Source organism: Dipteris shenzhenensis, chromosome 6, assembly GCF_047967505.1.
Source record: "Dipteris shenzhenensis isolate YYH24624 ecotype China chromosome 6, Dip_SZ_1.0, whole genome shotgun sequence".
Classification (NCBI taxonomy): Eukaryota; Viridiplantae; Streptophyta; class Polypodiopsida; order Gleicheniales; family Dipteridaceae; genus Dipteris; species Dipteris shenzhenensis.
Genome location: NC_141601.1, coordinates 54,491,753 through 54,518,813, shown reverse-complemented (window position 1 = coordinate 54,518,813; position 27,061 = coordinate 54,491,753). Strand labels below are relative to the sequence as shown.

At 42.3% G+C, this 27,061-nt stretch overlaps 1 protein-coding gene across 1 annotated transcript; it reads left to right on the top strand.

Annotated features, from left to right (window-relative positions):
* Positions 1-10,753: 10,753 nt before the first annotated feature.
* On the top strand, positions 10,754-20,924 carry LOC147901360 (uncharacterized). Its single transcript, XM_087375433.1, has 3 exons — positions 10,754-10,968; positions 11,263-11,609; positions 20,340-20,924. The coding sequence occupies exons 2-3, from the start codon at positions 11,283-11,285 to the stop codon at positions 20,721-20,723; spliced, it is 711 nt and encodes a 236-aa protein (XP_087231559.1). The 5' UTR covers positions 10,754-10,968; positions 11,263-11,282; the 3' UTR covers positions 20,724-20,924.
* The last annotated feature ends 6,137 nt before the right edge of the window (positions 20,925-27,061 follow it).

Below are 27,061 nucleotides of genomic sequence, written 5' to 3'. Positions count from 1 at the left end.
AAGTGCCAAATGACTCAAGCATAAACATCGTCCACTGGCATATGCATCAATAATATCTCATCCAAGAGAGCATAGCACTATCAGTGCATCACCAGCAATGTGTCAAAGCTGTCCCTCAGCATAAAATAGCATCCATGTGTAAAGCGTTCATAAAAAAATAGCATCCCATAAGGCAATTTGGGCCTATCAGCGCATCTAATAAGGACCGCAATGCATCCAAATGGCCTATAAATCATCCACTGCAACCCAATGCATACCACGAATGAGCGCACACTGCTCAAACTACAACCAGAGTGATCTGCATAAGGTATGCTCAAGAAATCATAGTCCCACGGTAATGAGCGCTACTGAAAATAGAACCTGAGATGCCTCAAAACATGGGCGCCATTGCATAATCGGACTCAGCAAGAAAATCTGCAAATATCTCTCTTCTGCCAGAACTCCAAAATCCCAACCGATGAGTGAGAAATGGGAGTCAATACTTATCCACTGCCATGTGGCATAAATCTAAGGTTTCAAAACCTTAGAATGAAAAATGCATAACAGAGAGACGAAATCGAATACACAGAGATCTATAACTCTGAAAATCCTCCACCGAATCGTACAAGAACTGATAGGTAGGGGTTTTTGGGCGTCCGGAACGCAATGGGACAGACGGTTTTGGAAACCGTGGTCTCAATCACTGGGTCCAACACACGGACTGAAAAACGTTTTTGGAAACAGAGCTGTTTGTAAACTCCACCGAAGTGTGAATGATGAGCAACATAGAAGTTTTAGGACCTCCTGAGTCCACCGGAACTGACAGATCTGCAAATGGTTGCTCCAAACTTGAGTTCCAACACCTGGGCAAAAAACGCAGGAACTGACACAGTGAGTCAGAAATCCAATGAAATGATCCCAGATTCAAGAATGAAGGTGTTTCCAAGCTCCTGAAGTGAAGTGGACACCAAAAGCAAGCAATAGTTGCCTCTACAAGTCAATATGGAGTCTCTGTCGTCGAACGAAACAAGGAAAAGCTCAAAAAACGACTTTTTCTTTGAAAAACACTTAACAGGCTCTCAAAACCACTTCGCAAAGCGAAAGTGACTTTTCCAAAGGTTCCTCCAAGGTCTTTGCACACTCGGATGCAAGTAAAGTCACCCACAAAGCTTCCCACAAAGCTTCTCCTTCCTCCCACAGAGCTACTGAGCTTCCAAGCATTCACGCATGCTCAGCTAGATCACCCGAGCTCTGATACCAGTTGAGAGTGCTCTCAACGGAAGCAAGAACGGAAGAAGGAGAGAGAGAGACAGAGAGCCACAAGTTTTGGTGGGTGCAGAACCACCCTAATCTTCTTTTTCATTCATTTATATATGTGTTTGAGTATTGTACATAACCGGGGTTAAGGCACAGTGACCTTTAAGCCCCACATCTTGAACACCATAAGTGGCTCTCTACCACCTCCTCTTGGTTCCACATTCACCCATGACTGGCTCAAATTCCATTGCAGCCTCTTGGTCATCCAAATTGTATTAAACTCTTTTGCCTCAGCGTAGGTGCTCTTCTCTTTTCACTATGTATTTCCCCTCATTGAATGTGTTTTAGACATTTTTTACTGCCTGAATGATTTGAAGGGTTTTCTAAGAAAAATTATTAGTCCAAACACTAGTCATCAAACAGGTGTACAAAACATTGAACTTGTCAAAAGGTACTTGGTACCTTTTGAAATAATTTGCTAAACCAAGTAGTGGCTATAACTCTACTTGGGTTTGCATATACTACCCATTGTGAAAATCTATAGACTTGATTCTATAGACCCATATGCTCAACCCATTGAATTCCCCACTTAAACTTTTAGCACGTCACTCCCAAGCGGATTGTCAAATGTTGAGGGTCTTTTTTTTACCCCTGTATTTGATCAATAACCTGATACCTTGAGTGCTATATATATATATATATATATATCGCAAGACGATGCCCTCTCTTGCCATCTTGAGGTTGCTTTGCAAGGTTTTCTAAATCACTCGAGATATAGAAATAGATATCAACATAAAACTTGAAGAATGGGGGTTGTGCTATGTGGGCAAAATCATATGAAGACAATAGATTAAGCACTCAGTTGCAATATATGTATTGCTCACAAGACCAAGAAGTAATAACTCAACAATGAAACCACACTTGCATTAATTGATCAGGTCTATCAAATTAGAAATTTCCATAGTCGCAAAACTAGTGCACAAACACTCCTTGTGCTTGCTTGCCTCAACTTGAGGCACAAGACTCTATGAGAGCTAGAAACGTGACTCAATTGCTCTAGCCTATGCACAGTAAGACATGACAAGAAAGAGAATTTGGTAGGATATATACTAGATCTTAGACCCTCACTCAAGTGGTTGAGCTATGCGACCTTCCTAACTCATTCCTTCTAATCTACTAAACCGTTGATTGGTATTTGACTTGATAATGTTCATGACCTTTTGCCCTTCATGATTTGGAGATGCACTATCGAGCCATTGGTGTTGGCCAAAACCAAATCCTACTCTCCTACGTAGTCTCTATCCAAGCTGACCTAATTCGAGTTGTGACCTTACCTAACTTATCGTGTTAAATAAGGGCTAACACACTTTGACAAAAACCACATAGTGTTGGCTCAACCAATTTCCAATTGGTTATTTTGTAGATTTGTAGCAAGTGTCTGAGGCCGTCTTCAAGAGATTTCAATAGGAGATGAATGAGGAGGATGTATGCACGAAGCTCAATGAATTAAAGCAAAAAGAGAATGAGGCCATTTAGAGTTTTGTATTAAGGATGCAAGCCCTCATCAATAAGCTAAATCCAATGCTCTCTAGAGATTGGTTGTTGGCATTCGCCAAAATTGAATCTTGCCCACCTACATGGGCTAGCCCTAGTCATGACTTGATGCAAGCCATTGTGTTAAATAGAGGTTAATATTCTCCTCGACTTTTCTTATGATGTGTCCTCACAGCTCTTTGGGAACTCCACTACTCCAATGTTGGTAGTCCTCTGATGGGGAGTCGTCTGTGAGGCCCAAAACTAATCTTTTACATCTAGGTACTAGGATTTGTTGCAGCAAAGCCAATGGAGGTTGTGTAATGAAAGTTGATGTAAATGGTTTGTGTAGATCTTCTATCATATTGACGAGCATAGCTTGTTGCAAAGGCTCAAGTTCTCTAGGTAGAGATGCTGATGGCACCGGTGGCTATTGTAGCCATGGGTGAATGCCACTAATGTCAATCGGTTCTGACTCTAGATAGTTGTGCCATACTGTGATCCAGACTTGTACTGCTCAGCTTAGCTCTGATCGATATCAACAAGCTGAGTCCTTGAAGTACGACTGGTAACATTGGAGAGAGGTAAGGTAGAAAATTGGCCACCGTTGGCAAAGGCAATTTTACAAGTTGATTCAAAATATCACTGTGCTTGGCTACAAAAGCTTCCCACTACTTTGAGGATTTCTCCTTCAGTGCTAAGTCAAGGTGCTAGTGGCCCACTCATACTATGATACCTACTTCGTAGAATTATCATACTCATCAAATAATTTCCTTTTCAAACCAATTGCTCCTATAGGTCGGGAAAACTAGTATTTGTCTAGGGGTGTTTTGTATAGAGATCTAGGAAGATTGACTATTAAACGTGTTTGTAGGTTCTACAAAGAGAGTCTTGGCTAGTTACTCAGATTATCCAAGCTTTGATCTTCCAAAATTGTGTTCTCCAAGAGTAGCTAGTCTGCAGCATTAGAATCTGGATGTGAGTTATGCGCACCTTTGTCAAAATGGCCCACTCAAGAAAAATAGCTAATAGCTAAGGGGATAGGATCAAATTTGCTAGTCGTTGATCCACCATGCAAACTCATAATGAAGAAGGTTTTAGATTTTTTAGCTTCAACTGCTCAATAATAGCTTCGAAGATTATATTCACTCTAGATCCACCATCTATGATCACATTCAAAGCGTTCTGCTTCTTGATCTTCATAGTGATTATTGGAACTTATTCATCCACCGATTGAGGTGTTGATGACTGGGATCTTTATAAGTGATTGCACTTCTCTTGATTGGATTCTCCTTGGCTTAGAGTTGATGGAAGAAGAAGTCTCTGTAGTGCATCGCAATCTTTAGTAATTTAGCCATTGTCAAGCTGATCTTCATATTGTGAAATAATTCCCATGCCTTAGTCATTTTTGGACTCGGGACTTTATCAGAACTCAATTCATTCTATAATTTGCTTTTGGAAGCTTTAGTTGAGTTATCATATTATGTTGACATACTTGGACTAGAAGGTAAATCAATAGCTAGTGCTTTGCCTTTCTTGTATATCTAAGATGCAAATTTCTTTTGTGCCTTCCAATTGACGTCTCCTATTGTCAGTGGTGGTGGATATTTTTCACCATCCACTTGGGCTTGTGATTGAGTAACTGCATGAACATCCACCGCGTCTAGGAGTTTTTCCAATATAGCTTAGCATCCAAGATCCACTTCTAATTGTTCCATATTATTCTTGAGCGATTTGAGGTGCTCTTGCCATAGTGGACACTCAACCTTGGTATGGTTCTCCCCACAGAAGTAAGACTAAATCTATGGTGGGCCTTGATTCTTTCCCTTGTCATTTTTACCTTTCCCCCTTGCCTTGCTCCCATTTGGTGGACGTCCATCCTTCACTTTAGTATTGATATCCACATGTTTCACATTTGTAGTCCTCTTCTTTGCATACCTTCATTAGTCCTGCAATCATGTTCTGTGTGTCCTTTTTAAGAACACTTGTTACACCTTTTTTTATTATGGCTTGGTTTCCCATCTCTTTTAGAGCCTTTTTCATTGTAGAATTCATTTTATATAGCTTTGGAAGAATCTTCCTCATTGCTTCCTTCAAACTTTTTCATGGCAAGTCCACTTTTCTCCAATGTAACAGCTCAGTTCAACAACTCTTCATATGTCTTTGTTGGGTTGAAAATTTTTGGAGATCTCATAGCAACAATGAGTGCAACCTATGGATCAACCTTGCACAAACCAGCTTATCATCTGTTGGTGTGCCAATTTGATTAATAAGAGCCCACATTCCCAATATGAAATGATAAAGAGATTCATTCTCCTTCTACTTTAGATCATTGAGCTTTGTGTGGACATCTTCTTCATTAATTTCTTATTTGAACTGTTTAAGGAAATCCTCAAACATATTCTGCCATACCTTGAAAAAGCCAACTTGGAATTGGTTGAACTAGCACTATGTTATCTTGGTCAATGTGAAAGGAAAGTAATTCATGTATTCTTCCTTGGTCACAACACCATATATATGGCAGACTTGCAAAAAACTCTCCAAATGACAATACAGATCTTCTTCCTTGATTCCTTTGAAATCTTCGACCGTGACTTTAATAGGCGTAGCTAACTTAACTTTATAGTGCCAACTTGGGACCCTTTAGATGTTTCTTGTTATCATGATGATAACAATAATCAGTATGTACATACTTGTGACAATTTCTTTCGATAGGTGGTGGGCCAGGTACTTGTCTTCGGACCACCAGTTGCCTCTGTGCCACCGAACTCAATCTTCAATGTCGAGTATGGCAATTGTCCTAGTGTTGGTGTACAGTACCCTGGACTGATAGGTACATGGTCCATAGGCCGAGGTTCAACTCATGCACACCCACACACATGCACCTATTTTGACCAGTAGATCCCTGGCAATCATTGTACCAAAATTGAAATTGTCAATAGCGCTCGGGGTGACCAAAATAAAGCTCTGAGCTATCCTTGGGGCTTGAAGTCAAGTCCAACACATACGCTTTAGCCGCTTGGTCTAAGTATTGTTGGCATTGCAGTGGAAATAGGGCTTGAGTAATTATGTTAGCTTTATTTAGTGGAATCATAAGGACCGACACATACACACCCATATGCCTTAGCCAATTGGTGTAAATACTATTGGCAATCGTAGTGGAAATAGGGCTTAAGTAGTTATGTTAAATTTATTAGCTGTGCCTCCATAGAGGTAGTGCTATAGTGGAGGATTGAGACTCCTTTTGTGAATTTCCACGTGTAATTTTTAAATTAAATAAATTAAGTATGAGATAAACAAGAGTGCATGTATGCACAAAAGCACTGGCTTCGGCTTATGAGACTTATGAGGCTCTAGACATCAATAATCCGTTTGGAAAAAATACCTAAAAATTTCCTTCAGCTCTGTAGTTCAACGACACAATATTATTTGTAAGATCATGCACTCCAGACATTAATACTTCATTTGAAAGAAAGGCCAAAAAAATTTGTTGAGCTCCGTAGTTGTAATGACATAATGTAATTTGTAAGCTCATGCACTTCAAAAAAAGAGCGTTTTAATGCATAGGAACCAAGCAACTCAAATTTTCCCTTCAATGAGGCCCAAAAAAAAGTATGAGCTAAGTATTCTTTGAGCTAGTAAAGTAGACACTATAGCCAATCTTATTCCAAAACTCTTTGAGGATTATGCACAAGGAAGATGGCAGTATATAGTTTTGCGAAATACCATTTCTGGCAAAACGGCTTATTTGGTAGAATGATCTTTTTTTTTGGGTAGAACATCTTTTTTTCCTTTATTCTTTTTTTTTTAATCCAGTAAATAACAACCTTTTCACCGGCAAGGCATAACGCTCGTTTGGAAGGCAAAAGCCCTTTTTGATAGAATAGCTTTCTTAGCAATATATATTTTTTCAAAATAGTTTTTTTGGTAGAATAGTTTTTTGGCAATTGGCAAAACAGAGTTGTAGTAACCTTCAACATTAGCTGGAAGGGATAGCTATAGAAAGCCTGGGCAGAGTTGTGTAGCTTTCGAACAGCACTGCATACTAAAATCGGACAAACAACCATGCATATGCTTGATTTAGACAAATATACACTATAAATAAGAGAAAGGGTTTGTAACCAAACAACTGCATCGCTTGTAAAATTGACAAAGCTTAGGTATAGAGTTACACTGGGTATCAGAAATGAGCAATCAATGAAAACAATTATCTCAGAACCATGAAGGCAAATGTGTTTGTATGCAAACCTAGATGGAGCAAGAGATTATCCCTACCTCAAAGCAAAGAAAAGTTATTGGAGAAAGTAACTAGTAGCAATTTTGAGGAACCTTGCATGTGTAGGCTGCAACAACAAATCAAATCATCCATTTGAAAGTAGATTGGACTTTTCATTCAAAAGACACTACATCATCTGAAGTATATGTACTCCATATAATGCCCTATGAAGCAGGTAAAAGGTTCTAGCTTGAACTTCAAATACTGCAACAATCAATACTACAAAAGCTAAAAGGAATCAAATTTTCCACCCTATGTTGAATAAAGTCAAAGGCAAAAAAATATAACTCATACAGCTAGGGTCAAGTTGCTCTGTAAGTTTGTGACTTGATATCTAGTATCTACAAACCTTGCCTTCTATTGCAAGTATAGGATGATCCCGCCAAACTTGTATAGTATGAGAACACATAATTGGCAAAAGCCAATTGATATAAAAACAAAAGCACAAGGAATATCTACTTCTCTAATCTGAGCATCGTAATTCACAATTATGTAAAGGCTGCCCAAGGAGAAAATGACAACAGCGAAAATGGAATGCATTAGCTGAAAGGCGAACTCCCATAGGTGAACTCCAAGATAACTAAAAGCCCAACATAGGGGACAACGGATGTTCAGTTCTTCCGAGTTCCAACTATAGTAATCTAGTTTGGGGCGTCCACCAAATAGTGAAAGTCCTGATAGACACATAAAATCCCACCGATGTGTTAATTTTAACGTAGGACCAAGCTTGCAACCCTTGCACCAAGGGCTTTTAGCTTCTAAACAATATCAGAGGCCTCCTCTTTGGAGATGGTTGTTTTCACATGTTCCTTGGCCTCTTTGAGACCTAACGAAGTGAAAGCCCTGACTTCCTTTATGATCTTTATCTTTGAGGCTACGTCGTACTTTCCTCTTCTTTGGTTTCTTTTCCTTGGCTTAAGGTGCTGAGCCCCCTCCTACAACTTGCATAGGCATCATACCGAAACCCAACATCCGCATATTGCCAATTTTCAATTTCTTCTTCAACAAATTAGCTACATCAAAGACTTCGAGAACACTAAGCTAGAACATTTCATCAGCTAGTGTGATGACCTTGTTTAAGGGCTACGACCCAACTGCATCTACTACTGGTAATCGGAGAGCTCTTGGTTTGCAACACTCTGCTGCAACCACTGGCCGAAAGAATTGACTTCCTTTATGATCTTTATCTTTGAGGCTACGTTGTACTTTCCTCTTCTTTGGTTTCTTTTCCTCGGCTTAAGGTGCTGAGCCCCCTCCTACAACTTGCATAGGCATCATACCGAAACCCATCATCCGCATATTGCCAATTTTCAATTTCTTCTTCAACAAATTAGCTACGTCAGAGACTTCGAGAACACTAAGCTAGGACATTTCATCAGCTAGTGTGATGACCTTGTCTAAGGGCTACGACCCAGCTGCATCTACTACTGGTAATCAGAGAGCTCTTGGTTTGCAGCACTCTGCTATGACCGCTGGCCCAAAGAACTGACTTTCTTTATGATCTTCATCTTTGAGGCTACGTTGTACTTTCCTCTTCTTTGGTTTCTTTTCCTCGGCTTAAGGTGCTGAGCCCCCTCCTACAACTTGCATAGGCATCATACCGAAACCCATCATCCGCATATTACCAATTTTCAATTTTGCCAATTTTCAATTTCTTCTTCAACAAAATTAGCTACGTCAGAGACTTCCAGAACACTAAGCTAGAACATTTCATCAGCGAGTGTGATGACCTTGTCTAAGGGCTACGACCCAGCTGCATCTACTACTGGTAATCGGAGAGCTCTTGGTTTGCAGCACTCTGCTACGACCGCTGGCCCAAAGAATAAAAATGGGTGAGGGGAAAACATGGGAATTATTGAGGAGGGGAAGCCGCTTTACACTTATAAGGGTCACTATGAGCACACAAAGATGAGATAAAATGAAAGGGGTACAAAGATTGACGGATAACCTTGATACCAATTTGCGTCATGGTGTGAGAAAGTTGCCGATCGGAAGAAACGTCCCCAGATGATAAAAATTAAGACAATGAACTCCCCGACCCCAATGCCGATCGCCACCCCTGACTGTAAAGAAAGTTGCCCCTGGACATTGCAAAGGTGCAATGTGCACATAAATATTTCGAGCCCCAGGCTGAATTTTCAAAGTAGGGATAGACAAGATCAAGTCAACAAATGAAGAGAAGAAGCCAACGCAAAGGCATGGCAAAGATTTAAGCTTGGGGAAGATCTGTAAATTCACGCATTTTCGTCCTCCCACAAAGCCATGTTGCCAAAGATTCTTTGGAAATGCAGCTGCACTAGTTCTTTGTGATAGACATGAAGGTTTTAACCTCCCTTGCACAGCTCTGCGGACAAAAGTAGCAAAGCTAGCGAGGTTAGCTTTGTGGAAACGGTTTTTCCAGTAGACGGAGAAAAGATTGAAACCTTAAAGTTAAAGTCGAAGCATAGATGGAAGAACCATTACTAAGGTAGGGATCAATGAATGAAAACTTCGATGGGGCTTGCACCTTGAAACCTCCGTCGCGCAAAGATTCCCTTCTCAAGGAGTTGTCCTCTCACAAGTCTCAACCTCTCCTTTGCTCCAAGAAGATCTCGTAGCATAGCTATTTTCTTGAGATCATCTACATGCTTTTCAAGCATAATATTCCCACAACTCATACCCCCATGGACTTTGCCATAGCTCTCATGGAAAGAGCTCAAACACCAATCTCACCACATATGATTGCGCAATACTTTCCAGAAAGAGCTCGTCTGGACTCTGAACTGTGAACACCAAATTAGCTCATCAGATTGCAACTTTATAAAACAAGATGGCGTTTCGCCAGAGGGACAAGTATTTGGGATCAACGGGAAAAAAACTTCGCACTTGACTGCCATCATTAACAAGCTAGAGGGACTTCTAGAGCAATTACTCAACACTAAGCCTCGGATTCCCCAGATCTGTTAGGACATTACTGCTTTTCTCCAAACATCATCTTGAAAGAAAGTGCATATTCTTCATCTCAGAGCAATCTCGGCGAGGAGTGCCATTGTGTGTATTTGTCCTAAGTCATATTACAAAAATTCATAGATAGAGCTCTTGCCAAAGCAACTGTCTACCTCGATAGGGCTAGAGCATAACAAAGGCGGGAATTAGATGGGGGAGGAAGGGGTTGTGGAGGAAGCTTGGAGGGGACGTGACGAAGGCGACCAATAATACCCCTCCCATGTGTCCAGTGCTCAAAAGAGAGGTCACTCACTCAAAAATAGAGCTTACAAATTTCAAAAATTCCCCAAAAATTGGCCTCAACTGGATCCTTAAGCATTGTCTCTAGGAGAGCCGGTGCTAATAAATAAATAGCCATTTATTTATTTTTGTAATAAATAAATTAAGTCTGTTTATTTATGGAGATCATCTTACAGAAATTGCATGTTGACAGCCCCAAAAATCATAAAAGCGCTTTGTTTTACCAATATACTAGGAGGTAGTGTCCACGGGTGCAACTCTTGTTTCTAAAGGATGTTTTTACACACCAAAGCCCCGCCCGCCCAAGCCTGAATGATAAGGCCCTTGACGGGCATGACACCACCATGGTCATGTTGTATGAGCTAGGCAGCACAACTTTCGGAGCTAATAGTGTCTTGCCATGTGGCAAAACGCTCCTGTCTTGTGGGGAGTGGGTGGGCAACCGGGCAGTGTGTAAAGAGCCTAAGGACAGGCAAAGTGAGAGGCGGGTGATACGTTTATGAATTGGGCTGGTGCGTTTACAGGGCAAGCCTACTTGCGGTTTATGCTCCGGAACCTGCGAGTGCGAGGCTGCAGGTACAAAGCTATGGCCGATTGTCTCCCGCCTTGCTAGTCCTTTGCATTCTTTGAGTCAGGGTCCCAAGCCCTGGAGCTCTTGGGATTAGGGTTTCCTGAGCTCCTCTGTCGTCCACGACAAGGTATGCTTCTTTTGGCGCTCAGAATTTGCATTATGCTTTTGCTTTGGATAGCATTATGTATTCTTTGTCCAATTTAAGCTCTCGAATCTCCTTCTCTGGTTCTGTATTTGCCTTTCTCCGTGAATTCGTCATCTTTGTAGCTCTTCACCTCTTATGTTCCTCCGCTCCTCTGAATTTTGCTGGGATTGTGCTAGTGTTTACCAGATTGTGAACAAATACTGTGCTTCAGTAGCTCGGTGGTTTGAGAAGTGTTTGCTGCTTACGTAAGTCACTGTTGTGGTTCAATTGAAGCAGGAAGTGCTTAGATTGTAGTAATGGCGACTCTCGACATTCAAACAGCTCTGCTGCTGGAAGCTGATGAAGCGCTGCTGCGCAACCCGGCAGGCCTGAACGCTATTGTCGACCCTCTTAACGCCTTCCTGGAGTCTTTGCTGTCAGAGATATGCTACAGGACGTTACTGGCGTTAATGCAGGATTTCTCTTTTCTTCTTATTTCGGCTTCTACTGGTAGACATAGGACAGTAAGCGCCCTTCCACAGCCTTGCGATGGCGATGGTGAGGTACTCTTTGAGGCAGCGGCGCTCAAGCTGAGAAATCCCTTTGCGCAACATGACAACCAGGACAAGGATTTCCATGAAGAGGTAAGTTTTGCAGGGACCTTGGGAGATTTGAGCTTATTGTGGTGTATATGTAGCGGTCTGTGAAACAGAACCCCATGTATGCACTTGGCGCGGAACTCTGTTGAAGTTTTGAATCAGCATAAGCTTTCTGCATGCATAGCAGAGGTATAAATAGTCTGGTCTTGCCAAGATTATCCCTTGAAAGGTTTATCCAGCAGAGGTACTGGTGTTGTCAAGATGAGCGTTTAAAAGGTTTATCTTCCAGTCGCGAAGTCGTTTCCCTACAGATCTCCGGTCTGGAAGCTGAAAAAGGAGGATTGTTTCGTCAGAAAGTTGTGCTGAATGTTTGAACCATACCGTAGGTGTTCGATGCTCCATAAACCACTCATCATGATAAAATATGTTTGATATCAAGAGTCTGCGCTGAAAAAAACCTAACTTACCTATAGGTCTGGCTTGAAAGGAAATTATGTGGAAGTCTGCGCTGGAAAAATATGGTGGGAGTAAGGGGTTAAGCGTGGAAGGGAAAATTACAGTGTGGTTTGCCCAAAGAAATTGTGTACTACTTGTGTCCTTCTATAGGCACGTTTTAGTGGGCCTTGAGACAAATTTTAGCTTTGACGGTCATTTTAAAAAACTAAAAGATTTTGATGGATCCCAACATTTCTTTTTCCAGCAAGTATTGCTTATGATGTTAGTGAGTGATTCAGACAGATATTTCATTTGCTTCTAGGTGTGCGAAGCAGCGCATAGAGAAAGCTATGAGCTGATTTTATAGATGGCAGAATTCTTGGACAGAAGCAGTTTGTGTTATTCACTGGTGTAAAAAGAAATATGTGCAGTACATAGCTGATAATCAACGGAGAGAGAGAGAGTGAGAGAGAGAGAGAGAGAGAGAGAGAGATTCATTGTATTAAAGTCCGCTTGAGACCTTCAGGATCTATGGGACTGATAACCAATATCAACTCATAGTGTTTCTTTTACATCCCAAAAATTGAAAATAATCTTTACAAAACGGGAGTAACACGAAATTGTGTGCTAGCCTGAGGGTTTTGCTGCGATGTTCCAAGACTTCCTTCAGGTAAGCCCCAGCTTTTTGGCTGGTTGTTCCAAACGGGTTTTAGGTTGTTAGTGCTGTCGCTATTTTGTTCCCTGATGTCTTGACACTCTAGGAGCATGTGCTGCTCATTTTCTATCTCACTTCTGGGGCAGATTTTACAGATTCTTACGTCTCTTGGGATCCTGGGACTTGCCCACCTGTCCCTCTCCACCTCTAGGTCATGGGAGCTGGTCCTCTAGATCATATGAGAGAGAGAGAGAGAGAGAGAGAGAGAGAGAGAGAATGTCCACGGGAGACCAAGTGGTCCATGAGACAGGAAAAAACCACCGTTCTAAGGCAGCTCCCAAGGAGTGCATAAAGCGGCTCTGAGTTATTGTAAGTACCTACAGTTCTTTTGGTTTGATTTAAGCTCCTTGATAAGGGCCACACCCTCACGATATACTGCCCATTTTCCATCCTTCCTAGCAGCCTTGACCTTACCTAATTCCATTGCCTTTTGGTTTAGATGAACTTGTGTGAGTTCTTCGGCTATCCATATCTTGGTCCCTTTCAGCTCGTAGGAGTCGTGAAGGAGCTTGATTCGTATATCCTGTGTGCTAAATATGTTTATGGCATGCCCTCTAGTGTGGACATTAGTTGTGGAATTTGTTCTGTCTTCGTCTTCTTCCAGCTATTCAATGCTAGGGGTGGCTGCCTTGATTTGTATAGAGTCTCATTGTATGTATCTTCCTCGTTGAACCAGCCTTCAGTTCGGCCTCCTATCCTGTTCTTCAGTTCATGTTGTCCTCGATCTCAACCTGAATGCCAGTTTTATTTACCTTTCTTAGGTCACTTCCTTCTTGATTGTTTGCACTTCTGTTTGAACAAGCTCCTTTTTTGTAGAGACCAATTGGGGAGTAAGAGGAGAGGCCTTGCAGGTCTGGATTACCTCAGTGATTACGGTTGCTTTTCAGGTTCTTTTTACAGGACTTCACATACTCACTGGGTATCTTCAGCAGACACATCCAATGATTTGGTCATTGTCTACTTAAGGCATGGTTTTCACTGTTTCCTTTCACACTATGGTGGTGGCACCGTACTGACACATTGTTTGTACATTTCTCTAGTAGTCGAACATAGAGGAGGGTGTATGATTAGGAGCTAGTGCATGTGGCTTATTTTGCTTGGTGGAATTAACAGCCTTTAAGTTTCAATTACGCTTTTCAATGTGTACAAGATCAGCATGCTCTGTACAAGATGGAGATGGTTCGCGTGTCTAGAGGGCTTTGGTAGCAACCAGGTGGTCCTAATGCCTTCAATGGGCCTTGGGCGTGAGAAGAGAGATCAAGACACATGCACATAGATAGTTCACTTAGAGATATATTATGTTGTGAAAAAAATTCAGTTTTCTAGACCAAGCCAGATAATTAAATGCATAGTTTTTTCCATACGGGTATGGTATGGATACCAAATGTTTGCATACGTCTGAGAAAAAGACGTATGAAATGGAAAAGACTGCTCATGTATGAAATTCCATTTCATACGTCTTTCAGACGTACGGGGAGTTCTTGATGATGATGATGATGAGGGAGGACCCCTACGTATGAAAGGCCACCTGGGGGGAGGGAGTTTTTGATGATGACGAGGAGGAGGGAGAGGAAGAGGAAGAAGTTGACCATTGAGACTCTAGAGCTAGCACACTGAAGCTAGAGCCTTGACATTTGTAGCCTGATTCCTTTTTCGCAGTCTCATTTCTTTTTTCCTAGGCTTTAGAGTTATCAGCTTTGATGCTTGAAAGTTGAGAGTTGGAACTTGGAAGGTTTTCCTAGACTTGTCTTTTAAAGTTTTAAGCCTCATGACTCTTCTATCCTTGATCTTTGATGTATTTGGCGACTCTTTAAAGTCTTTCAATCTTTGTGAATCTAGATTCTATAACTGTTTATGGTTTAAGATATTTTTTTCAAATGCTCACATAGTTTTTTTTTTGGGGGGGGGGGGGGAATGCTTACGTAGTTAAAACTTGAAACTTGAACTTGTTAATAAAATTTCCTATACCTTCATGTTTTGAAAGTATGAAAAATTTAAGGGCCGCGTATGGTTCAGCGAGGGGCATTTTTCCATACTTCCATACCCATATGTGTATCGTTTAGTTTTACGTCTTTTTCTGGTTTCATGCTAGTCCTTGTTTGCCTTCATGCTTCTAGCTTCTGATAGCGGAATTGAGAGAGGGAGAGAGAGAGGAGTGCACACGATATAGCTACCTGTAACTAAGTGTATTGACAATGAACATGAATATATACATATGAACCCCTTAGGGTTAGGGTTAGGGTTTGCCCCTATGCCCTATGTAGATGGTGCAATTTACACCATCCTTAACACGCCCTCTTAAATTACACTGGGTAAGTAGAGGGTGCATGTACAAGACCTTTTTGTGGATTTTGTTTGGTGCGTATGCTAGCATCTAAATCTAAAAGAAATCAGAGTAGTATGTGCATATGTGAGCACAGTGACTACGGAGCGGGAGCATGTACAATGAGTACAACTTACGATCTTGTACATAATGCGGATTTCCCTCTCTTAAGTTGTGGGCCATTTGGGAATAAAACCCAGAAGATAGGCCGAAGTCAAGTCCACCTAGATGAAAGACTAGTCGATTGAAAGATGACTGCGTGTATGGCTGCGTGTTGAACATGTCATAAGTCACGTTGGACTGTGCAGTTGCTCTGAGGTATCCAGATGTGAGGCTAGTCGATGTGGCAATGGAGAAAGAATTCGATAGGTTGTGACATACGAGAGTGTCACCAACCCAAAAGAACTGCCAGCAATGTGTGAGGTATGTTGCAGTAGAGTTATAATCTCTGTCATATGATGTGGGGTCGAAGAAGACCGCATAGTCGGTATGGACAGAGTGATCCAGGGGCTGAAAATCTGGGGTCGAAGGTGCAGGTGTGATACGTTGTTCTGTTGAAGAAGAGGCCCGTAAAATTGACAAGGTATGGCAACCTGTTAAACCTGTATGCTCAACTGTCATGAGCTGGAGGTTGTTTGATGTGTGCATCGCTAAACATCCATTGGCATGGGATGTAGCATCTGTCAACCACTATAAGAAATCCTAGATTTAGTATATTTAGAAATGTGCTAAGGAACAGAAAAGAGACTGAAATAGTAGAGAACAAGGAATATTTGTATTGCTTGAGTGTCTGTAGTATCACGTCCATACAGTTGGGCCTCTCTTACATAGAGTGAAGAGTCACACATGAAAAGGTGTGTACTCCAAAGTGTAAGTGCATGAAGAGGTGTGTACCCCTTGTGAGAGTGTGACCCTTGATGAGAGGGTACATTACAATGGTAGTGTCTTTTCAATAGAATGTGTCTCTTGTGAAGGGTTATGCCTCATAGGAAGTGTCCCGTCGAAAGGGCATACCCTTCCACAAGTATTCATTCATCAAACCATCCATAAGTCAAGGTATAGAGAAAGGAATACGTCACAGATTGTGACATGACAAGCAACGTGCTCATCCTATAATCTAGGATCGATTTTGACTTGACCAGGGTGGAAGAGATGGAATTGTGATTTGTTTTTGGAGCAACTCGTTGCTTTTGTAGGTGTAGCGTGTGATTTGCGATTGGATGGCTGTTTTGATGACATTTGGTATAATGAGGAGAAGCTAGTCAGCATGTAGGATAGATTAGTTTGTTATTCATCCATCATAGTGAACCTCGCATTTATGCCAGGCATTGCGTAGCTTTGATCATGCAATGGGGTCATGTAGAGAGCTCAAAGACCTGTTAGCTGCACATGAATGGTAGGAAGTTCTTTCATGCTTGTTGGCCACGTGGTCGGCCATGTGGTGACGAATGGCACTAGTGGGCCTTGTGTCTAGTGGGCCCAGCGGCCGGTCTCTCTCTATCTCTAGAAGACTATATTTAAGGATGGGTAGCATTCCACTTATTTAAATACTTCATGCACGTGTGCGTCATAACAATTCTCACGCTTGCTATAAATTCCTTTTAGCAAAATCTTCATACCTTGGTCCTCACGATGTTTCATGCATGTGTGGATCATATTTATTTCACGCTTACTTTTGGGCCCAGCGGCCGGTCTCTCTCTATCTCTAGAAGACTATATTTAAGGATGGGTAGCATTCCACTTATTTAAATACTTCATGCACGTGTGCGTCATAACAATTCTCACGCTCGCTATAAATTCCTTTTAGCAAAATCTTCATACCTTGCTCCTCACGATGTTTCATGCATGTGTGGATCATATTTATTTTCACGCTTACTTTTGGCTCCTTTATATTATTCAGCAAAATTTTCATGCCTTGGTCCTTGTGTGTTTCTAGAGGCTATTGTTTATTAACAAAATCTTCATGCCTTGTTCTTCGCTTGTATTTTTATAAACGGTTGTTTTCTTTCAATTACACAATGCGTATGTGGCTCGTATTTATTTCCACGTTTGTTTTTAGGTTTCTTTCTTTTGTTTCACAACACTATCGCAATGGCTTCATCTTTGCACCTTTCTATGCAAGATGTGTACTAGGCACAAGACCAAGGGGTCCTATAGAGAGCTCAAAGACCTGTTAGCTGCATATGAATGGTTGGAAGTTCTTCCATGCTTGTCGGCCACATGGTCGGCCACGTGGCTTGCATCTAGTGGCCCGCCTCTCTTTCTACTAGAAGACTATATTTAAGGATGGGTAGCATCCCACTTATCTAAAATACTTCATGCTTGTGTGCCTCATAACAATTCTGATGCTTACTGTTAATTCCTTTGTATTGTTCTCTAGCAAAATCTTCATACCTTGGTCCTCACATTGTTTCATGCATGTGTGGGTCATATTTATTTACATGCTACTTTCGGTTCCTTTGTATTATTTAGCAAAATTTTTATGCCTTGGTCCTCGTGTGTTTCTAGAGGCTATTGTTTATTAACAAAATCTTCATGCCTTGTTCTTCACCTATATTTTAACAAACGGTTGTTTTCTTTCAATTATGCAATGCATGTGGCTCATATTTATTTCCACGTTTGTTTTTAGGTTTCTTTCTTTTGTTTCATAGCAATATCACAATGGCTTCATCTTTGCACCCTTCTATGCAAGCTGTGTATTAGGCACAAGACCAAGGTAGTCATGCCAAAAGAGCAAATCTAAAGTAAGAGGGCATGGTCTTAGAGAGTTTATTGTAACCTTTTTCAGCTGTTTTGAGGCAGCAACTTGTGAGATATCCTTGTTCATGTCACAATTGATGACCTAATTTCTCTCCTACCTTAGATTATGGGGGGTTTGTGAAAAGACACTTATGAAAGGGTATGCTATTTCAAATGGGACACATTCCACGACACATAGCACTTCACAAGAGGCATACACCTTTGTGGAAGAGACTCTTTCATAAGGGTCACTTTCTAGTTATAGACACTTTCATATGCCCTTTCCAAGGGCTACATTCCTCTTCATGCACTCACCTTTTGGCTCCTTAGTTGTACGTTTTACTCTCTATATAAAGAGAGGCCATTCATGATTGAAGCTATAATTCCTTTTCCGCAAATTTCTGCTACACTGTTTTTATCCTACTGTCTTTCGCTCTTAAGACTCTATATTATAGTTAATAATAACAGATTAACTAGGCCTCTCCATAACCCTCGTCACCAAATGACGCCATAAAAGGAAAGCCCAAACTTTACCCATTCCCTGCAAATACTGCACCTTTCCACAGAAAGATCCACCTCTTAGTGTCCCATGCAGCACCATGAATGTGTCTGCATCTAGTGCAGCTCATCCCACTTTGTGTCTTCTAATAGCAACACAAACCAACAGCAATTGTGAGCCTTCTCCACTCATCCCAGCATACAATGATGCTTCAATGTTCAATGCTTCCCATCATCCAATGACGGTTCTCCTTGATGGGCTGTCAGTGTGTCGGTGATCACACACGTGGCAAATTGCTATTTCCAGAGTCTTCTGTTGCTTAGATTGTGTCCCCCTATTCAACAAATAATCAAAATTCAATTAGTATTAGTAGACGTGAGAGTGGGTGGAAAGGGAGGAGACACACCGGGCCGTCCTCCAATGTTGTGTGCATGCCTTGCTGTCCATTTCAGAATGCCATTAATCTCCCAGTCCCCCCTTTCCTTTATGCCATTTAAAGAACTCGGACCCCTTTAAAAATCAAGGTTAAGCAAGCTCTAGGGAGAGGCCTCAAGTTCAATTCTTGCTCTGCCACTCTGTGCATGCCCCTACCTTTTGATGAAAAATTGGTGCACCTTGATCATAGGTTATTTGAGGTTATGCACCCAAAAGCAAGTGGCCCATCAACCTCTGAGATTCATTTAATTTGGGGTGAAAATTAAGGTGTTTTTAAGTAACTAGCTTGTATAGCGTACCTTAATCAGGACCAAGAAAAGTAAATGGGTCTTTTAGTATAGCTTAGTAGAACAATCAGTGGTAAACTAATTAATTGAGGGCTATGTGGAATCAGCTAGAGCCTGTGGTTCCCCCCTACTTATGTCTCTTGGTTACCAATGCTTAAGGGTCTTCATGAGCATGGCACATGCTTATGGGTCTGCCGCTCCAGTAATGCTTGAAAGAGCTGATTGTTCAATGATCATAATCACTCACTCCTTGGCGTAAATCCATGAGGGCCTATCCTATGTCAAGCCTTTGCCTTGCCCTCCGCACGTGCACCCGTCTTCATTCCGAATCTGCATTTGCAAGAAAAATAAATGGGTCTTCCAGCATAGCTTACCCCCCCCCCCCCCCCCCCCCCCTTCCCTGCCCCCAAAAAAAAGCAAGAAAAAAAGAACGAGTTTGCTGTGGGAGCCAGTGTGCCCCCCTACTTATGTTACCAATACTCAAGCTCATCATGAGCATCTCATGCTTATAGGCAGTAATCCTCGAACGAGCTGGTTACCACGATCACACTGCTTGTCATAAGTCCACGAGGACCCGTCAAGCTTTGCGCTGTGCACCCCTGCTTTTGTCTTCGTGCCAAATCCAAATTTGCAACTTGTTGAATTAAAAGAGATCAAGCCTCACTTTTAAGCCCTCACATGAGGAGAGCATAGGGGTTGTCACCTATCCCATGTGGCACCATGTTCTTCTGCCCACATGAAGTGCCCTTCTTTTTATTTTGATGTTTTTCCTTATTTTTTGTGTGTTTTGAGGGGGAAGGAGGCCCGGGTGGGGGGCTTCTTCATCAACATTTGCATTACAGTATCAGTCAGGGGTTTGTTCCTCCAACATGGCCGGGTTCTTCACAACTTTCCAGCTGTTCATTGGAATTTCATTTAGTAGGTACATGGTCTTAGCTGTCAACAGTCATCGCTAATCAAATCTTACAGGGTAACTTTTGTAATTAGCTTGAAAGACACAGATTGGGCTGTGGTAACGAAGTCCCATGAACTCAGAATGATCAATCTGAAGGAGCTTCACAAAAGGGCTGAATAGTGGCTATGTATTTAACACAAGCGCAATTGAATCAGCTGGCTGCGTATAAGATATGGACTACTGAGGTTGTCTCACATGTGGTGTTTCCTTTGCTTGTTCACAGCCCATAGCGGCTCCCTTCACTGCTCACAGAAACTGTTTGGCATGCAAAGAGGCGATGGGTACGAGAGGTGGCAGCACTCGCGTGTGCACGCGCGCGCACAGAGAGAGAGAGAGAGAGAGAGAGAGAGAGAGAGAGAGATCCTCAATTTTAGTGACCTTGTACAGGAGACTGATTTATCAGGGAGATGCAGGGCCGATTGCAGTGAACCAAGACAAAGCCCTGAAATTGTCCATAGGGTTCCTGGGAAGCAAATTGCTGGGTGGATCTTGGTTGCTAAAAACAAGGATGATGATGATGCTGATGAAGATGATGAGGACGATGAAGATGACGAGGAGGATGATCTAGACGATGATGATGAAGCTGAAGGAGGTGATGATGAAGTGGAGGGTGGAGGCGAAGAAGAGGAAGACGGTGATGATGGAGATGAGGGGGATGCCGACGAGGATGGAGAAGATGAAGATGACGAGTTCAACGATGAAGATGAGGATGAAGACGAAGAGGAAGATGAAGATGAGGACGAATCACCTCCTAAGAAGAAGAAGAAGTAAGTATCTTAGGGCAGTATCGATTTCTATGTTTGGGAACATGTAAGGCCTAGGGCCTCAAAGATAGAGGAGTTCTTGAACAAGCGGCCTTCTGTGGTGAACACTTTTGATAAATTTAGGCTAGTCTATCTATATAAATTGTCCTAGGAAGCAAGGTAAAGCTTACAGCTTTGCCTTTCTCATTTTTGGAAATAACTTTGTGAATCGTGTTTCTTTGTGTGGCATGCCTTATTCTATGGGCGGTATTTGTGTTTCTTTAAACAAGGTATGCTTGCCAGATCAAGTAGGGTGTACTAGTATTGTTTAACAGTTTGTCAAGTGTTCGGTGGAATGAATGGAAATACTGGCAAGTGTTTTTGTGTACTGTTTTGTTATTTGAGTTCCAAATCTGGCAATTTAGTGAATATGCATCTGAAAATGCTGGATTTAAAACTGTCTGCACTCTGCTTGCCTTCATCCATAACATGCTGGGCCTGACAGTCACGTCAGTTGAGTTGACGAGCATAGTTTAGTCACTTTCTTTGATCTAATCTATGGTGATGTTGAGCTGTATGATTGTCTAATAGGAAGAGATACCTCATCTGCTCATGACTGCCATTCGTTTGCCCATGGGTAGAATGGTGGTGCACCAGCTCATCAGACTTCACGTTTTTATGATGTTAGGTTTAGGTCTGTTCAATGCTCACTCTGTAGAGGTTGGAATCCAACCATGAAGCTCACAGAAACTTGTTTAGTAAATTTGTTTATTTTCTGGATTGGAAGTCTGATTCTTCCAGAGACTTTTTGGACAGTGCCACAGCACCAGCAGTGTTTTTTACGTGCACTGATTTCATACCTTTTATTATGCTTTTAGCGGAAATGTTTTGGATCTAAAGGAAATTGTATTTAGCAACCGTTTTTAATGTTTTCTTGGAAACCTGCCTAAGGGTGTATATTACACATGCCTGCCCACATTCATTGCTCATCCAGGCATAGTGCCTGTGCACATGTACCCGTGTACTGCTTGGGTGTTGTGTGTAGATGTATGCATATGCACATGCACACTCTCCCCCACTTGTTTGCTAGCTTGGTATCGCCCATGTGGGTGTAGTGCACACATATAGATGCCACCACCCACATGCATGCATAGGCATCCACACATGCACAGAGATTGAGGCAGCTGCAAGGATTGAGGTTCTCGTATATACGCATGAAGACGTATACAATTCTTGTTACAGAAAAATTATGGGCAAGGGTTTGCATGTATATTTTTTAGGATTTATTGTAGCCCTTGATGGTGCCCTCTTTGCTTGCGTAATGACACGTGGTCTCCTAGCTTCTTATTGAAGAATGAGTAAATTGGAGTGTAGATGATCTCTCCGCTAGTACAGGAAAGTATTTTGTCAATAGAGTAGATAAAAAACTATGACTTGCAGAGCAATGCTTTCCTCGCACAATTTGCATATGCAGTCCTCTTTTCAAAGCATGTACAGTTAAGTATCATGTCCATAGAATGGTAGGTCATTGAGGCTTCTACTTCATTGCACTATTAGCTTTGCCTCCTTACAGGGAGTGCTATCTTTTCGAAAAGGTTAATCGAGTGAGCTTGTACCTTTAAGCTGAAAACTAATTTTTGGTACACCAGCCCACCAAAAAAATTGTTACTTCTGGCTTTGCATCCAGAAGCGCTTGCGTACCAATAAACGAGGAGGTAGTGCCCGTGCATACTTTTTTAATAACGGATACATGCATACAAGGAAGAGCTTACAGCAGAGAACTAAGACGTTTTGTGGCCTCTGAGCAGCTCACCCTCTGCTTCTGTTTGCCACTCTCATCCCCCTTGCTTCTATGGACCTCAATCCCTCCCAAGACTGTTTCTCTCATGTTACAGCTTCCTGTAAAACTCCTTCCAACATCGCCATCAATGACTTCGTTTTCCATAGCTTGACCTCTCGTGACAACAGCTCCTCCAACCCTTTTAGGCCTCAGCATGGCACGCTTGGACTTGAACTTGGACTCGAGTGGTTTGATCAAAGCCTTGAAGATCTTTGTGCTCAAAGGGTCCTTGTACTTGAGATTTGTCTGTGAGCAGCACGCTTTGTTGACTATATAGCCAACACTTGATTCAGAGTATCCTCTCGAGTTGAACTGATGCTAAGTATGTCTTTTGTTTTTCAAAAAAGTTTTTGTTACCTTCTTTTTCCTTCTCTCTTTTATTTTCAGTGTGGATTTTTGACTTTAGAACAACAAAAAATCTAAATTTGTATGATTGGACATATTCTAGTGTTACAAAGATATATCCTCCTGGGTTGAACCTCCACCTGACCTTAATTCCAAGTTCAGCTGTGAATAAGGAGGGACCAAACTAAGTTAATAGGAGCTATAAAGGGGTGTCCGAGACGAAAGTATTTTGGCATGGTTGGCTTAGAACCATATTTCAGTCTCTTCAGAAAAAGAGAATAGTGTGTTGTATTTGATGATCATTTGATTGTGTATGGATGTATGCTAGAGGAGATGCTATTCTTTCGTATTCTTTACGTGTTATGTATATTTGAATCTTAGTATTTGGGTGTTCTTTCTTTCTTATGGTTGTTTGTAATATTTGAATCTATAGCGTAAGTTCATTTCTTCCAAGTTAGAAATAGAATTAGTGAGTGTGCATATCTTGATACTTTTTGGTGATCTTGTTGGGAGTGATTACACCAACTCTTGATCTAAGTGGAGCAGAGTAGTCTAAGTGGGATTGAGTGGCATGCCCATGAGTTCTTCCAGAGTTGAATTCTAGGGAGGAAGGCACTGTAGTAGAACCTTTGGGTGCAGCTCTTTCAAGACAAAGTTTGTGTGCATTATGATGCAAGTAATGGCAACAGAGTTCTTTGATGTAACATACTTTCCTAGCCGCTGTTGGAAGCATCCTTGGAGGGGAGAAGACTAGAGATGTAGGCCCTATTAGACGAGTTAGATTAACTACTTGGATGAAGGGCCAAGGGCATTACACTACAATTAAGTTTCCCTTGCCGAATTCAAGGGAGACTACTTGATATCCATATAATGGAGTTTGAATTTGTTTGTATCGTCAATGGAGTGTGCATGATGATGGACTTTTCTTTGTAAGCTACCATTATTAATCTCAAATGGTGTCCTTCTAGTAGATGCATGCTCAAGCGAAGTGCTATGTTGTGATATGTCCAATATGGAAATGATCATTTCGAGGATTGGGAACCTCAAGTTAGCCTCTCTGAAAGGATTTTGAAAGGAGAAGACGACAGTGCAGTTCCTTTAGAACCTATACACGATCCATCAATGCAAGCGTGAGTTAGTGGCAAATTTAGTAGGGAGACTTCGGACTCTCTCATAGCGCATCGAGAAAGAAGTGAGGCTAAGTGATCAATTGTTAGTGATTTAGTCTGTCCATGGGTTGCAGAAGGAGCTCAAAGGCATCTTAGCAACCATCAACACTGATACATTGGATGAGATGGATTGAGCATTTTGCTTTTACTCAATACAATTTCTGTCTCCTTGTTCTCCCATTCTTTAACCTAGCCCCATGTGTTCTCTTTGTTATTGGTGTGCTTTAGTATGACACTCGAGTTGGATGCTTTGGAGTCCTTTCTCGGTGTTCACACATCCATGGATACGGAATGGCTTGTACGTGTCGGATTGATAAAGTTTTCCAAGTTCCCAATTGGACATCACTGAGCTCTATAGTGTGCTCCCGGTATACAGGCATTTGGGTCATTTGATAGATCAAGTGATGGACACTCCCTCCAAAGTGGAGCATGTTGTGATGGCCTTTTGTTTGCCCGTCCTTCAGGTCACCTTATGAATTGTTCTCCTTTCATAGATGCTAAGTTGTTCGGTGCCAAGTCGCCCAATGGTGAATTCTTGGTTAGCCAAATGGCAGCATGCCATCACTTAAATGTCCAAGCGACTCATGGGATACATTCGGGCTTTGAAGGAAGGCCATGATGTCCATTGGGTTGATTTCTTGCTGTCTTAAGAGCTTCGAAAATCCGGCATGAGCTAGGGTAAGACCAAGATCAATTTGTGTGTAGCTCTCTAGAGTCCCTATTGATAGTTTTTGAACTCACCCAACTAACTTAGAAGTGCTCGGTCTATTTCCCAACTCAATGTTGTGCTCAATGAAGATGCTCGCTCATAGCATATCAATAGAGAATCATAAGTGTGTTCATTATCATTGGATCAAATCAATCTTGATACAACCAAGCCACCTCGGCTTGCAATGAACACTCCCTAAGTTACCAACTTAGGTCAGAGCAAGAGAACTCGGCACACTGCTCTCTTGTTTTCTTCCTCGCCTGTTACAACTCAATTTCTACCTAAAGAACCGCCTTCTATTTGGGTGTGCACTCAGTGTGCCAATCTCAACTCGCCCATTGGTCAACTAGCTGTAATCTACTGCACCGCTAATGTTGCAAAACAAGTGCTCGACCGTCTCCATTGCTCCTTGCTCCAAACCGAAGTGGATGCTCGATGATCGTGTATGAGTTAGCTTAACCTGGGGGTAACATCTTGCCTTCACTATCCTTGATCGTGTCCCCACGGATTGGCAGGGTCAAGTCGTTGCTCGAGGATTGAGCTTGCGTGGTCACCGACTCCTTCGTCGAATGGAGAGTTGAGGACGAACGGGTTGTCGAGAGCGGCTCCGCTTCATCTGTAGTTAGTGGCCGAGGAGGGGATCGTGGTGGATCAAAATGCTACCCCCTTGGTGGCCAAGGGTATACGTTGTTGATGTCCACCGGTGCGCGCTCGGGTTCTACCAGCCAGTCTAGTGTCCAAGCCTCAGCGACTGGACACTGACTCACTCCTGTCACTTGATACCTGGATCTTTACATAAGTCGCGTGAGTTATCGTGTCTAGATCAAGCCTCTGCCACATGATTGCCAATTAGTTGCTCGAGTTCCTGTAAACATCTGCCATAGTAGACGGTTAACTCGGCCATAGTAGGCTTGGGCAACTGTCGTACTTGGGCAGAATCAATTAGCGCTCGGTATTAAATATGTTGTGTTGCCTTTGAGCGTGTTCCTCCATAAAATGGTTTAAATCACAATTTGCCTTGTCATAACTGAGACAATAGGCTGTACATGCTCTAAAATTTCTTGGTGTATGGAGGGTGCAGTAAACACTTCATCTACTTCTGGTTGTCGCTAAACCCCATAAACGGATGGGCATCTCCTCCCTACGTGGAACACACAGAAAAACTTTCGTGGTAGCTACATCAACTGGGAGACCCCCAGTCGGCAAGATCGGTTCGACATCTGCTATATGCTCCCTCTGCACCTCCTTATCCAACACCTCTACCAAAACTCGCATCTGCATTGTGGCATCAAAATTGTAGTCCATTTGTGTTGCCTGCTTGGTCCACACTACCTGACTTGAGTGCAGTATCAATAGGGTCTGGGCCGTGACCCCTTTTGGCCCCTTAATCTGTGGAGTACCTCCTCCAACCAAGGAATGCTGGCTTGAGGTACATGCCTGCTCGCTCGGAATTGATTGTTTAAGGCCACCAGTTTGTCCTTCAGCTCCATCATCGTCTGGTGGCTGTCTGTGAGGCAGTTTGTCCATCAGCTCCATCATTGTCCATCCTTGTTTGATGGCTGTCTGTGAGGCAGGTTGTTAGGATACTCGTTGGGCACCTGGAGGAGATCGAATGAGTTGGTGGAGATGTTGGTACTTGTCCAGCTTGACTTGTAACTACGCATTTGCCTCCCTTAGGCGCTCATTCTCTTGCTCCAGTTCCTCAACCCGGGCTTGAGTTGCCTCCTGTTGTTTGCTCTTCGAGAGCTGTTGTTGCAGTTTGCACAGGACATATTGCATTTTTACGTTCTTCGCAACGATGGATAGAACATTGCCCTGGGCCTTGTTAGAGAGGTCCTTTAGGCGTTGGACCTTGCACTCTAGATTGTTGTGGTCCGTTTTCAATTCTGTATGTGCTTACTGTAGTTATGCGTGGGCATGGACCAGGTCGTTGTGAACCACCTGTTTGCCTTTCAACTGCTCCTTCAAAGACCTACACTCGGCAACCAGGTCACCTTCAGCCCTGCGCGAGTTGGCCAATTGCTCTTCAAAGACCTGGTCACCTTCTCCTGCCTGTTTGCCTTCCAACTGCTCCTTCAAAGACCTACACTCGGCAACTAGGTCACCTTTAGCCCTATGTAGGTTGGTCGTTTGCTCTTCAAAGAATCTGGTCACCTCCTCCCAGTCGTTAGTCTATAGAAACAAATTATGCTCCAGTACTTGGGGAGGGATCCAATGGTTTGCCAAATAATTAAAAGCCTGCTCTATTGTGCCATATTTTCTCTCAACACTTGCCACTGACTTTCCATGACAGCTCGGTCTTG